Source organism: Topomyia yanbarensis, chromosome 3, assembly GCF_030247195.1.
Source record: "Topomyia yanbarensis strain Yona2022 chromosome 3, ASM3024719v1, whole genome shotgun sequence".
NCBI lineage: Eukaryota > Metazoa > Arthropoda > Insecta > Diptera > Culicidae > Topomyia > Topomyia yanbarensis.
This window is the reverse complement of record NC_080672.1, coordinates 22,785,988-22,800,447: the sequence shown is the minus strand read 5'-3', so window position 1 is coordinate 22,800,447 and position 14,460 is coordinate 22,785,988. Positions and strand designations below refer to the sequence as shown.

Genomic DNA, 14,460 nt, shown 5'->3' with positions numbered 1-14,460 from the left:
TTCTCTCGCGTTATCGTTCACGTCCCTGTCATCATCGGTACTGCTTTCTTGCTGTTCACGGTCAGCGGTTCTTATTTTTTTTTCTTTTTTTACGGGTCCCTGTTGTAAATCCGTCTTCATCGGTATTTGTTTCTTTATTGTTGTTTTGGGAGCGGTTGTCGTGGTCATTGTCCCTTCGTTATTGCTTAATTGGGTCCTAGCTTTTGTTTTATGTGCAAGTGTCGGTGGCTGCTTGTTAAGAGTTGGCTGTAGTAGAAGAGTTTTGACTAGTTGCTTCGGCGCATGTTTTTCCGTAGTGGGCTGTCTGGTTACAGAATTGGCATGTTGGGGTCTGCTCAGATGTGTAATCAGCGTTGTTCGCTTATAGATTACCTCATCACTGGGTGATTTTGGTTTAGTCACTCGCATCTTCACAATTCAAAAGCCGTTGGGAATACCCGTAATAAAAAATTTCTCCGCGTGTCATTCGTACTGGATTCCACTTCTCCGTATTGCTCCGTATTGATTCGTTAGATGCAATCTGTCTTAGTGCGCGGTGCCAAATCATGAATCATCCATCGAACATCAACCATGTCGTTTTCCATATACACGGGGATCTTGATTCTGGTGTTATTAAATCCTACCTCGGGTTGCATGTTGTTCTTTATAATGAAGTTTTCTGCTTGTGCTAAACTTCTAAACATAATCAAAACACACTTTTGACGTGGTGTATCTGAATGTACATAACTTCCACGAGGTTAAGCTCCATTTTAACTTTAACTAGTTGTTCCACATCCTGAACTGTTGTTCTAACAGGAGATCTCTCAAAGTCGATCGAAATTGTGTTATCCCGTAGCAAGGCCGCTTTTGTTTCCTTTGGCCGACTCATTTCACTGCGCAGCCGCAGGGGTAACGATACAATACTGTTTGTGTACTGGGTATAGAATAAAGCGTTCACTTGCTTCTCTTGTGCCTATAGCGTAGCGATTTTTTGCTTCTGCTTTGTGCGAGGTCAAAAGATCGTTGTATGTAGTCGCCTATTGTGATCCATTGGTTATCTATGTAAACCATTAAATTACTTTGATAATCAATCAAGAATTCTTAGAATATATTGTAATTTAATTGAATTTTGCAATCATACTGGAGTTTTCAGTGATGATTGACAATATCGGGCATATTTCAAAACTAAAGTCAGATCGCAGCAAGTGAATTTCATACCGATCGGGTGGATCCGAAAAAAAGGAATGAATTGTTCGGTCACTTAAGAAACGCCCCTACACGCACGGAATGATTATAATCAGTCAGTGCTTGTAGGGGCATTTCTTGAATGACTATTATTACCGATCACAAAATAATTTTTTTTTGGAATGAACCAGTTTTAGTGCGAAAGGGCACAATACCTAACCTAGCTAGTATTTAGCGTTTCGGATTCTCCTCATCAGTAACTAGCACCTGCCTGGTACTAGATAGACGCTAAATCTAAACTAGTACCAAAATTGGCACTAGTTAGATGCTAAATGCAAAAAGTCATACGTCTTGTATGAACCTAAACGACTGGCTTGTCCTGAGTGATGTCTCGGAAGTTATTTCTATTTTTTGCATAATTCCAGGAGTTTGGTGCTTAAACCAAAAGACTTTTTCGGATTCAACTTTTCTTATCAGCAAAGCCCGAACTTCTGTGCTTGACTTCCGAGATATCACTCGGGACAAACCAGTCGTTTAGGTTCATACAAGACGTATGACTTTTTGCATTTAGTGTCTAACTAGTGTCAATTTTGGTACTAGTTTAGATTTAGCGTCTATCTAGCAGCAGGCAGGTGCTAGTTACTGATGAGGAGAATCCAAAATGCCAAATACTAACTAGTAAAACATGTGCTACCAATCCAAGAAATTAGCATTATTTGAAACCAATTGTTGATAACCGTTTAAAAATTATATCACTTTTCTTGGATTTGTAGAATAGATTCCACTAAGAGTGGTACTAAGATGGTTGGTAAAGTAGAAGACCACCTGGTCGGGCAAAAAAAACCTATAAGGACTTTTCGATCGTCGGATCGCCCGAGTTTTTCCGAATATACGTGACGTTAGGAACGCAAATGAAAATTTTTATGAAAGCTGGAAAAAGCAGTTATTGGCGCCGGTTCGTCAACGGATTAAGGAGAGAAACAATATTTCGACAGGTCGCTAGGTCCTACGTTGTGTATTCGATTCAACCTTTGATCGGAATACACGGAACCAAGAATATTTTTTCGGCGACAATAGCATTCCATGTAGATCCATTCAAACGATAGACGTTTCGCTATAAAATGTTTTTTCTACAGATGTTGGAATCAATTCCTCTTATGTATGTCTTTTGTCCTCCTTATAAAAAGCCCACTAGTGTTTCTCCTTGTTTCAATTTCCAATCAAATAATTGTTCTTGTTAAAAAATTGCAAATTGTGTATCTAGTCACTAAAAATATTTCTAACTGAATCCTTTAGTCTAAGTAAAATTGAATTGTTTTTGTATATCGATCTATGTATTAAAACAAGAATGTTTTAAGATGATGTGTCAAAATGTATGCCCTTTAGTATAAATATATAATATACTTTAAAATTTCAAACCTAATAATTATCCCATAATTTTAAGAAATTAGAATTGTAAAGGACGCATGCATTTGTGCGTCGAAAATTTTAGACGCATGCATCTTGTGCGCGAGACACATTAGTGATTAATCTCAGGTTTTGCTATGTTCCAAACTTTCGAGTAGGTAATTCCTCCCTCGACAATTTTCGAATGGGTAGTACTACCCATACTACCCACGTGTTTCGCCGGCGCTGCCTTTCTTTTACTTGCACCTGTTCGCCCCCAAGAAATATATAGATGACCCTGTCTTTTAGATTTGTCTCTTCACCAGATGCTCCTCCAGAATATTAGCATTATGAGCAACATCAAAATAGAAAAAATTATAAAAAACATGAAAAATGATCATCTCTGCTAGACATGTTGTTCATCAATGTACATTTTCCGGTGTGCGCATACAAAGGGAAACATCATTATAATTTATTTCCCTTTATGGGGAACGTCTAACCAAAAAAGCAAGGCCGAAGCAAGTGTAAACATATAACACGAAACGACACAACCTACATCCGACAATCAAGCAAACAGGATATGCCTCGAAGGTGCGAAAAAGAGTGATTTTCCAGTGCACAACATTTAAATGCTATACTGCCTATATACTCAAGAGAGAAAAAGGTTTTCTTTTACTGGCGGATATAAGCCGTTACAATGAAAAATTGCTCGGAAGTCGCGAAAGTAAGTGAGGAATGGGTGTCTATGCAAACCAAAGAAAAAGACATGATATCACAAGCTGTCGCATGTTGTTGATCCTTTTGTTAGGGTTAAATGGTCTTACCGGTATGATAAATGGGTTTTTATTGCGAGCACCGTCTTTCTCGGAATTTAGACCGTTTTTGATGAACATCGTTAGGCCAGTTTATTCAAAGCTGTTCAATTAAATTATTCCTACTAGATGATTTTATGAACATTACAATGTCGTACACATATGCGGTCTGTACCATTAGTTTAGAACGCAGTAATACTTAATCGTATGTTACAAGCACCTGAGCACCAAAAAAAGAAAATATTGGAAAACATGTTCCATCCATTCCACCCATCGGAAAATGCGACAAAGAAAAACTTTTTACAGCAGTCTGCTTTATTCGAAGAATTATTTCCAGCGCCTTTTTCTCGTGCTTTTTACCTTCACTTTACAGCGAATCAAAACAACATTCCCTTCGTTTAATGTTCCTGGAAAAGTTTTTACTTCGGTTGGATCGGCCGACCCATTATATCTTACATTATTTATTTTTTGCAACTATGGAAACAGCAGCTTGCGCTGAATATTGTAGGGTAGTGAATTGTACCAATTATTTTTCTGAGGGAAGCACCTAATATGTGAGGTAGGTTTGCTTATCAATTTATTTGAACGAGACTGGTGAATTTTATCTGCTCATGAAAATCCTGCAAACCAGTTCCTAAATGGAATATTTACTATTCCCTTCTGAATTTTGTTACCAATGATGCTCACATCAGCAAAAATGTCCTGATTAGGTCGAACAAACAACTGCACACATTTGTCTACGAGAATGAGAAAAAAATCGCTTTACACTGTTGTTCTTTGTAAAGTTTCTGTTTGGCTTCGACGGAGAAAAGTAGCATTGATTAGTTCTCAGTTCATGAAACGGTACGACACAGGACTTAGGTACCTAGCTACTTTTCTTTATATTCGAAACGAACTAGAAGCTAACAGAAAGCAAGAAAATTATTGCATTCAAAAAGTTCGTTATTGATGCCGCCTCTATTGATTCTCCGTCGTCCCGGCGTTTGCATCAGCAAAAAATGTAACTGAATCGCATCGAATGACCGCACTATTTATAACAGCACGAAAAATTGCAATCGAGGATAATATTCTGCAGTGGTGCAGAAAAAAATCAAACTTATTCAATAGTGGGTAGAGAGGGAGTTGCATTTTTCACATCATGCTGGCTGTGTACTAACGAAGGTCGGACAATGATAAGCAGGGGGAGCTTTTCCATTAATCTGGTAGACGGTGAAGAAACTTATTGCACTAATGTTCATTCAAGTGAAATAACATCATTGAATTTTAAAAGTTAGCTACACAATGAGGCTAGGGGTTGTGGAACTTAAAGATCATTCTTTGTTTTAATTATTGTTGCAGTAGATACTAGAATGTAATTTTTAGGAAACTTTAGGAATTCCACTAATTTAAATTTTAACCCATGATATTTTCAGATCGTGATTTTCAAGCTAATGAAATGCCGTTTTCCATATCCATAAAGTTGGATAAGGTGCATTAATTTACATTGAAATTACTAGTCAATTTTGGAACTACCCGTTCGATTATTATAGGTGCACAGCGTGGTCTATGTATAGGAGCTGTCATGTTCTCTGGTCATGAAGGTATGCAGGGTCAGTCGACAATCAATATGCGTTTCTTATTTCAAATTTGAACAAAATTAACTGAAATTAGTTAGACTAAAATCGGGAACAACGTGCAAAAAACCGAGAGAGTGGTTATTGATAATTTCAAGCCGAATTCAAACATTTCGATGCGGAGCTTGGCCCAGAAACTTGTTGTTCCGCAAAGTTTCGTCCAAAGGGCCAAGAAACAATTCAGCCTGAAAATGTACAAGCCTCCGAACGTCTCAGACCGAGACGAACGCTAGCAGAGTGTGACCAAAATACGCGCCCGAAAACTTTACATTAAGAGACCTTAAGAGCCGGCGAGATTTCCAAAACTGAGTCCTTCCAGGAACACAAAAAACCTTTATTTTCGCCCAATAAGGCTTCACGCGACTACTTCAATACCGTACAGTAAAGATATGCGGCTAATTCTGTGGATGTTGTACGGAAAGACATGTACCCACGGAATCGTCCTGAGCTCCGTCCGATCGAAATCTATAAAGGTTACGATGAAGCGCGAGCTTCGAAAGACCAAAGAAGATGCGAAAGATGAAATGAAATTGATGAAAAAACTGTGAAAAACGTACCGGAAACAGACTGTACAGGCTCTAATGGAGGGCGACATTTGCAAATGTCACAAACTCAAAAAAAAAAAAAAATTATACGACGTATAGTAGTTAAAATAGATACGCTTACTTAACTACTAGCAATAACTATAGCCGATTTACCAATCAGTAGAATAATTTTCGACTCATCTTTTAGAACAATTCCTCCAAGTGTCGTCTTCAACGGAGATTCCTTCACACCGTAATGTGAACTGAATCTGTGTATTGCAGGTGTATAAACGGGGATTGACCTTTAAGTTATCATCTATTTTCATGCTCCAAATGTAAGCATGAAATTAAAAGTAAAATTATAAAAAAAATTTCTGTGCGGCGCTTATCAAAACTAAAGGGCGAACACGAAATTATTGCGACACATTCAACAGGGCATAACTTTTTTACCATTGGGTAAAAATCAACAAAATTTTGCACACTTTCTCATTGATGTGTATTGTTTACATGCTGTCAAACTCGAAATCGTTTTTTTCGATTCAACGAAAATGGAGGTGAACCAACGCGAGTCGAGAGAACAAATTCTTTCCAAACACCTGGAATTTCCTGATCTGTCGCACCGGCGGTTGGGAAAAATGTTGAACATTCACTATTCAACCGTTTCCAGAGTGTTGAAGCGGTTCCAGGAGCGGTTGACGTTGGACCACGGCAAAGGAGCTGGAAGAAAACCGGGACCGGAGAACAAAAAGACGGAGGGAAAGGTGAAGCGGATGATTAAAGCAAATCCCAACGTCTCAAGCCGTGATTTGGCTAAAAAGATCGGCATGTCGCAGAGCTACGTCCAGAATGCAAAGAAGAGAGCTGGACTACATACATACAAGGTACAGAACTTCCCAAACCGCGATGAGCGGCAACAACCGACGGCTAAAACTCGGGCACGGAAGCTCTACGAGAAGATGCTGACAAAATATGGCTGCTGTGTGATGGACGACGAAACGTATATTAAAGCCGATTTTAAGCAAATTCCGGGGTTGGAGTTTTTCACCGACAAGAGCAAGTTCTATGTGGACGACAAATTTAAAAAGAAGAAACTGTCGAAGTTCGCCTCCAAATATCCCATTTGGTAGGCCATCTGCTCTTGCGGACTGAGGAGTGAGTTTTTCGTGACAAAGGGCACAGTAAATGGCGAGATCTACAAATCTGAGTGCCTCGAGAAGCGCCTTTTGCCGTTCTTGCAGCAGCACGACGAAGCTCCGCTATTTTCGCCAGATTTGGCATCATGCCACTATTTTAAAAGTGTCCTGGAGTGGCATGAGGCCAATTCTGTCCATTTTGTTCCAAAGGACATGAATCCGCCAAACTGTAGCTGCGCCCGGTGGAGCAGTACTGGGTAATGATGAAGCGGGAACTTCGGAAGAGGAAGAAGACAGTCAAAGACGAGAAGGACATGTTAAGAAAATGGAAAAAACTGAGAAACTGGTACCGGATGACACTGAAAAGACTTTGATGGAGGGCATCAAGCGAAAATGCGTTCAATTTTACACTCAAGGCTCCATCGATTAACTTTTCTTTTGTTTTTTGAAGTAAATGTATATATATATATATATATATATATATATATATATATATATATATATATATATATATATATATATATATATATATATATATATATATATATATATATATATATATATATATATATATATATATATATATATATATATATATATATATATATATATATATATATATATATATATATATAAAACTACCCTAAAATTTTGATTTGATTTTAAACATTATAAGAAAATTGGCATGACATTTTTGGTGTCGCAATAATTTCGTGTTCGCTATTTATGTGCATTGAGCCGGCAATTACCGCCTCATATCTTTTTATTCCGCCATATTAAACATTGCATTGATACTTACCTTCTTTGTAGCTGGAGAATACATTTACGATTAATTGACTTTAAAAGCACTCGTTAAACGCTGGAATAGGCCTAGTGTTATAATAGGTTGTTCAAAAATAACGAACTTTTTGTATCCAGCACACAGGTAAGAATCAGCAGTGCGGCCAAGCTGAAACATAAATTTTAAAATATATTATTATGAAATTTCAGGTACATATAATCAATCATTTCAAGTTATTCAACTGATTGGTGATTGCAGAGCTTTCATTTTCATCTGGACATAAAATTCGGCTCGAGACAATGCAACGTTTGAAGTGAAACTAGCCATTATCAGTTGTTAGCCTTCGCATGATTATCTACTGGGCGCATTTTTTCTAGCAGCTGATGAGGTTCTTTCATGTGCGTGATGTTTGCGTTAGTTTTAATCGGCTGAAAAAGTAGAAAGGTTCGTTGGTGACCAAGATCTGAAGTATTAAAGCATTGCGTTTCAACTAGATTGTTTTTCGATGAGGTGAAATTTAGCGTGCCCATGAGGCGGAAATTGGATCGTTGAGGTGAGAATAAATGTACAAAATAGAACATTTATTTTCATTTATGCTGATACTTGGGACATTTTTGCTAAAAAAGCATTATATAGAGAGTCGCTTAGCAATGTGCCTGGATGTGCAATGGTGTTCAGCCAAATAAGACACGGGTTTACTAAAATTATTTAACTTCACTTTGTTGACCCTGTTTTGAGTTGACAGTAGTGTTTCTCAATAATCCATATATTGTGATAACGAGTGGAATGATTGTGTATTACTGTGAATCGTATTCTAATTCCGTGTTTTCGTAGCTAGTGAAATGTGTATGGCACATTGTACTAAGCGTTTGACCCCTTAACACGGGTACTTTATTCTAAGAAAGGTTATAGATAATATAAAAGTCCATTTAAAAGTTGTTAAACATATTATGGCGCTCTCCCTAGAAATGTCAAAATAGACTCATTACCTTATATAGACTGTTCATGTTATCCTGATATTTTGTTCATGAGTTGACAATCGAATTTGTCCGGCAGAGTTATGTCATTCATGTTAATGTTTTCGGAATTTTTGTCACGATTTTCGTAACTCTATAATGTGTTTTTGATGCGCAGCACAGTTTTGGTTTTCTTTCTGAGTATTACAATGAACCTTGTCAAAGAAATAGCGATGTGTTAGGTACTAACAGTTTGCTTATATCTCTTTCTAGAATCAATGACTGGTCGCTAGCAGCTCGACACGGCTATGTTATATTTCATGAAATAGCTAACGGATCAAAAGTGATTTTATGAATAACATTTCAAATTTCGTAAAATGGTTAACGTGAAAGTTTTAAGATCGTGTGCCGAGTTGCATGTCAGTAGTAAAGATTAGGTATACCTTCGTAAATAATATACTTTGAATCAAGAACCTATTCACGAATCTTTGAATAAAATTTCTAGCTTTTGTGAACTATTTCACGTGCACGAATAGTGAGTCGTGGCTAATGTACTAGGTATGTATGTTTTGATTTAGTGAACTAGTTTTCAACCACGGAAACCAGAGCATGATCAAGATGTATTAAATCATTGCATTGCATTGCATACACCTAGAAAAAAATCGTATAAATTTATGTGTTCTGATCCTGACGTGGACGAGCATCAAAAATATTTTAGATATAATTTTAATTTGACATGACGTTGAATTTCGTAAATCACGTAATTTCACTCCAAAAAGGCATTTGATTTAGATGTTGTTGAGAGTAATTTGTTAAATTGTGTCAAGTTTTTATCAACTAGCCGACAAATAATGAATGAAAGATTAGTAATGTTGATGGAATTGGAAAAAAAATCGTTTTTCCATTTAACAAAATTTGAAAAAAAAATTACAAAAAAATATCGGCCAACTTCAGATAATGGTATTGATGCCAACTGTCAAGATTCATTTAGAGGATATTCCAAGCTCGGAATCATTGCAGAGAACTATTCTATCCATTAAAGCAAGATAGCAATTTCTTCTATTCCACACACTGAAAGCATGCCTAATATTACTATTCCAGCTGAGCTTTAGACGAGGTTCGAAGTAATTTTCTGATTATTAAATATTCCACAATATGCCATACATTTTAAGCACTCCGATAGTATTTCCCAATTTAATCAGAAGTCAAAAAACTAGCTTGTCAAATTTGTGGCCGATATTATATTTGTTAACATTTAACCAATCCACACAGCATTGGTGCACGATTATAAAGTTCCAAATATTCGTAAGATAGAGATACAAAGTTAGAATAAACTGAACCTACTAGTTTTGGATTGAGCGCTTACGTAACCATCTGAGGGACCACCATCCAAAAAGCTGATAAAATGCATATTGATGTTTGAGTATCCCTGCCTCATCGCACTATTTCCCTGAATTTATTAAGAATCGTGATACGCAAATTCCAAATATTTCTTCAAACCTCAAAAGGATCATATTAGCGATACGTGTTGCCTAAAGTCAGCTCCACAAGTCATATGTTCTTACTTTTAACTAATGTAGCGAAATACGCTGAAATCCGCTACGGCCAGATGAATTGTATATTCGCATTCAGTATTACGCAATGAATCTGAATGATTCAACAGCATGTACGTTCCTGAACCACACCTACCACATAATCAAACAAGCAAAAAGGGACCACTATTCAAAAGAGAAGAGAATACTGATATACTCTCTCCAAATAATGCTCGCAACTGTTCAACGTTATAAGGATACGTGCATATGCAAGTTTGTGTGAAAGCATTCGTTCCTGTTTTTGTTTCCTCGTGTTGTTGCTTCGGTGTCAACAGTGACAAATTCCTTCGGTTGGGGCGAAGGCTAGTGTTGTACTGAACTGTATTGCGGTTGAATGATTGGTGAAAGCTCTGCTGTACAGACATCATAAAACTTAGAAGTTCATTTCTTAAGGTTCAGTATCTTTTTAGTTTCACTTTTATTATTCAAAAATGAATGAAAAATTTCAAATTTGTATTCAGAAAAAAACTTATCAGTAACAACAGCAACGAAAGAGAAAGTGTTTGGAGAAAATTCGCTAAACGTTCGAGTGTATCAACAATGATTGGTTTGTTGGAATTTCAACTATACAATCAATTTCTTTCACTTGAAGGCAATGGGGTAGGCCCGTAGCCAGGATTTTATTTTGGGTGGGTCTTAAAAATTAATGCGTAAACGTATTAATTCTCAAGGTTTGAGATAGTCGCTGGAAACTGAATGTAACTTTGATGAAAATTCCTAGTGAAAACATTTCCAAAATTAAGACAATAGACATTAAAAGTCCTCAAATTATATTATGTATTATAAGAAAGAATATAGGATGATTTTAAATTTGATTTTTATTATAAATTTAAAATTTACGATTTTCTCTAGTTACTACCGTGACAACCGACTAAAGATGGACACGTCTATCTATACCAGGACACATGCTAGTGAACTGGAGTGAAGTGATTCATAGTTATGCTGCCTAAGCTCGACCCCCATTAGCAGAAGACAAAGATTAAGCCCGTACGATATTACGCCTGTTCTAATGACCCTGCCACTTTCCGATCTGTTTACTTCACATCCTTGCTCTCACTCGAGTACTATGGTTCTAATTTTCATACCTTTCCCTACCCAGTAATCTCTAGCTAATTGAATGTCGTTAAAATGTAAAAAAGAAAATGTGACTAACATAGTCGAAATAAAAAAGGAAAAAAGATAATCGATAAGTTTATCCCAACTCATTGACTTTGAGATTCGATCAGTCACAACATTTTTGTCGCTCTTTGTGAATGCCTATTCGCTGTATTGTCACGTCATTTAGTAACTTACATGATTCATTAGCAATTGGCATCTGATTGAAAGGAAAAAAACGAAATCATGACCGTTAGTTCTATTACTACTGTGTACGTTTCTTCATATTAGCAAAGTTCTCTATTCTTGCCAGCATCTATCATTCTATCTGAGTATTGTACAGAGTGGCAATCACTAGCGATGAAGTGATCTATAAAACTTTTTCTATTTTTTTGCTATATAATTCTTTTATTTGACTCGATTCAATGCCTTAGCCAAATGGAGCCGTGGGTCTTTCATATATTTCCATTATTTCGATAATATAAATAATGAAACGAGTTTCAATGGTTGTCTGACATACCTCGTGCAAACACTTAGCCATTGCAAGTGGATACCTGTTATTTGAGATACCGAGAAGTAGTTACTACATGTGTCCTTCGGAATGGTTTCTATTTCTCCCAAATGTGACATGAATCTGCAAGTAAGCGGTGTCCGATCTTGCTACTGAACATTGATTAAGGATCTTAATTATAGCTTTGTCACACACAACTGTGTGTTTTAAGTTGTTCAAAATGAATGGTTTTGCTTGGGCGAATTTGTTGAACGCTATGAACGTTGAATGCTTGGTATGGTAGAGCTCGAAAAGGTAACTTCTGTAAGTATAACCACCATTTTCACCTTCAGAAAATCAATAATCATTGAATTTGGCCGAAGCCCCACTTCTTGCTTCTGTGACTCACTCACTTCATGAAATTAGAATTTGAACAATCAGGCCCTTTACTGGAGAAAACGAAGGACACCCAGCCATGCACAAAGATGTCGAGATTAATAGTGAAAAAAAATCATCGCCAATTTCCACCGTAAAAAAAATCAAATATGTTTATTGCCACACGATCATTACTTTTGAATAGCAATTTTGATTTCCTTTTGAACAGTAATTTCTGAAATCAAAGGTAGGCGAAAATTGAGTAATCATCCCACAAACCACGATATGTTATAATCTACTAATCAGCCAAATTATCGTTTACACTAAAAGAACTCATGGTACGACGCAAACGTATTCAGAATATAGATACGTAGAAGCTTTAAAACTTGCAGTAGGCAAGTTATTCAACTTCATTTCCAACAGGCTCCTGTATCGCTTTGTACTGTAAAAACAAAATAGAAAAGATTAAAAAAAATTAAATTACTCACACAATATGAGAATAACCTGCTGACAGTTGTTTGCACTTATGATCGGGTCATAAAACACATCAACAATTCCCATCACAGTTGATTTGCACGAGCTCAGCTTATCTCGGAAGCACTCCTTAGTTTCCTCAATTGCCCTGTAACACAGCATAATCAGTATTAAACGCATCACTCTGTCGCCTTCCATGGTTTATGAATCTAATCAGTAACACCTACCGACATTCAGCTTCCCCAAGCCGTGTCATCGGTGTGCCTTTAGCAAAATGGAGAGTGTTGCAATCTTGAGCATTGCGTTTGAACTCAGCCACGCAGGTGTGGAATTCCGGCTTACGAGTCTCTTTAATGCGGGAGGAGTGTATTTAAAACAAATTTATAAATTCATCAAAAAACTTTCGGGTTGCTTACCGAAAAAGATTTCCCCATCGTTCTTACACATCAATTCCACAGCATTGTTTAGCATGTCGTTAGCAATAGCCCTAGTTTCATCCGCATCCTGACCAGCACAAGTTGCTACTCCTTCAATGATGTCCTCGAAGCAAACTTTTGACTTGTTGAATTGGGGACAGTAGCTGAAATGTGTATGTGTTGGTATAATATTTAAATTTTCAACATGTCGCAGATTTTCTTTTTTTACTTCTCGAAAAGTTCCTTGTTATTTTCACGAGTCATCGTTTTAAGATCAGTTTTGAGCTTCGGTACATCTACGTATTGCTTCGCACAGCTTTTGATTGATTGTATAGAGGTCATAATTTGTCGAAAACCTTCCTCCGATCCGCTACGTTCGACGCAAGATGCACGCAGTTGATGCAGCATATCGGTGATGCGAGACACCAGCTCGCCCTGTTTACTCTGGGCATTTCGTGTTTCGCTCGGTTTGGCGTTGGTAGCTATGTGATATTAAGGATTATGTATTTACAGATTGGTTGATTTTATCGCAAGTAGACACTTACCTCCGGACAAAATGGCAACAACAAGTAACAAATTGATAATTCTAGCCATATTTGGAGATTGAATTTTAATGCACCTTGCTGCTATGGAGCTAACTGAGTAATAATCGTTGGACTTTCCAACTGTAAATTGTAAACTTATAGCTACAGTTGCTGATCATTATCACTATTATTCACTGATATGTTGATTATCGGTGTATATACACGTATATATTTACTCTTTGAAACTAGATTGGTGCGGATTGCGTTCTTTGAAAAACATCTCTAATGATTGAAACATTAGTGTGATCCCTGCAAGGAATACGCTTTTTTCCTATTACCGCGTAAATAAATATTGCTATACAGTAAATCCAGTAAAGAGGGTATTGACGTATGAGTTCGGACACAACATCTTGTAGAAAATTTGATAATGTTGATTGAAAATCGAGCGAAAATTCAATCTTTTGCGGTTCTTTACCTGGGCAAACGGGCATTTGCTGAATTCGAGATAAGCTTTTCATATCATGAAGTATGTAGAAAACACGCGGAAATCTGATATGCGTACGTTTGAGCATTGAGATTGTCGTGATCTGCAGTCAGCTGCAAAGCGGGATAACCGCATTATCATGCTACTAAAAACTAGTTATTATTATCCGGAAACAAATCTCTCAAAGTTCATATTTGTAATGTACGAAAATTTTCTAGAAGCAAGTAACGTTAAGCTTACTCAAGTACGTTGTAACAGTTGGGCTGTATATTTTAGACTGTAACATCATTTAACAATAATTCAGACACAGACGCGGGAGAAAGTAATTTCTTAGAATGCCACCGTTTGTGTTCCTCGCCCATGGAGTTCAAGATCCCCCAATATTGACACTTTTCTCTTTTAGTCAGTCTGGTAGTCCCTGACTACCACAAACTCATCAATCGTAAGATAGGGATAAGTGGTATAGGAGCTGACTCCTTCCTCCTTTTCAGCCCTCCGTCTTTTCGCTAGAAGCGGGTGAATCCCGACATTCCTGCGTGTAAATAAGTTATTGAATTCACCACTATCCGCTGAACCAGGAAGCTGTATTCTGAAACTTAACTTTCTTAAGAAATGAAATGAAGGCGACAATAACTGGAAGG

General features: G+C 37.1%; 1 protein-coding gene across 2 annotated transcripts; it reads right to left on the bottom strand.

Moving 5' to 3' along the window:
• Nucleotides 1-7,357: 7,357 nt before the first annotated feature.
• On the bottom strand, nt 7,358-13,471 carry LOC131693918 (27 kDa glycoprotein-like). 2 transcript variants are annotated; one of them, XM_058982189.1, is made up of 6 exons: nt 13,357-13,471; nt 13,041-13,293; nt 12,812-12,975; nt 12,623-12,743; nt 12,410-12,543; nt 7,358-7,581 (listed from the first exon to the last, which is right to left on the bottom strand). In XM_058982189.1, exons 1-6 carry the CDS (start codon nt 13,403-13,405, stop codon nt 7,565-7,567), a joined length of 738 nt encoding a protein of 245 aa, XP_058838172.1. In that variant the 5' UTR covers nt 13,406-13,471; the 3' UTR covers nt 7,358-7,564. The 2 variants fall into 2 exon arrangements, with proteins under 2 accessions (XP_058838172.1, XP_058838171.1); XM_058982188.1 differs by lacking the exon at nt 7,358-7,581 and adding an exon at nt 12,068-12,363 and having other exon boundaries at nt 12,426-12,543.
• Between the last annotated feature and the right edge of the window lie 989 nt (nt 13,472-14,460).

What these genes read in the sequence shown, in the direction of transcription:
- LOC131693918 (XM_058982188.1), bottom strand. Translation starts at nt 13,405, where the DNA reads ATGGCTAGAATTATCAATTTGTTACTTGTTGTTGCCATTTTGTCCGGA. An exon ending in TGTTGCCATTTTGTCCGGAG is followed by an intron (nt 13,294 to 13,356) that starts GTAAGTGTCTAC and finishes AATATCACATAG; the next exon opens with CTACCAACGCCAAACCGAGC. An exon ending in CGATGGGGAAATCTTTTTCG is followed by an intron (nt 12,744 to 12,811) that starts GTAAGCAACCCG and finishes CCCGCATTAAAG; the next exon opens with AGACTCGTAAGCCGGAATTC.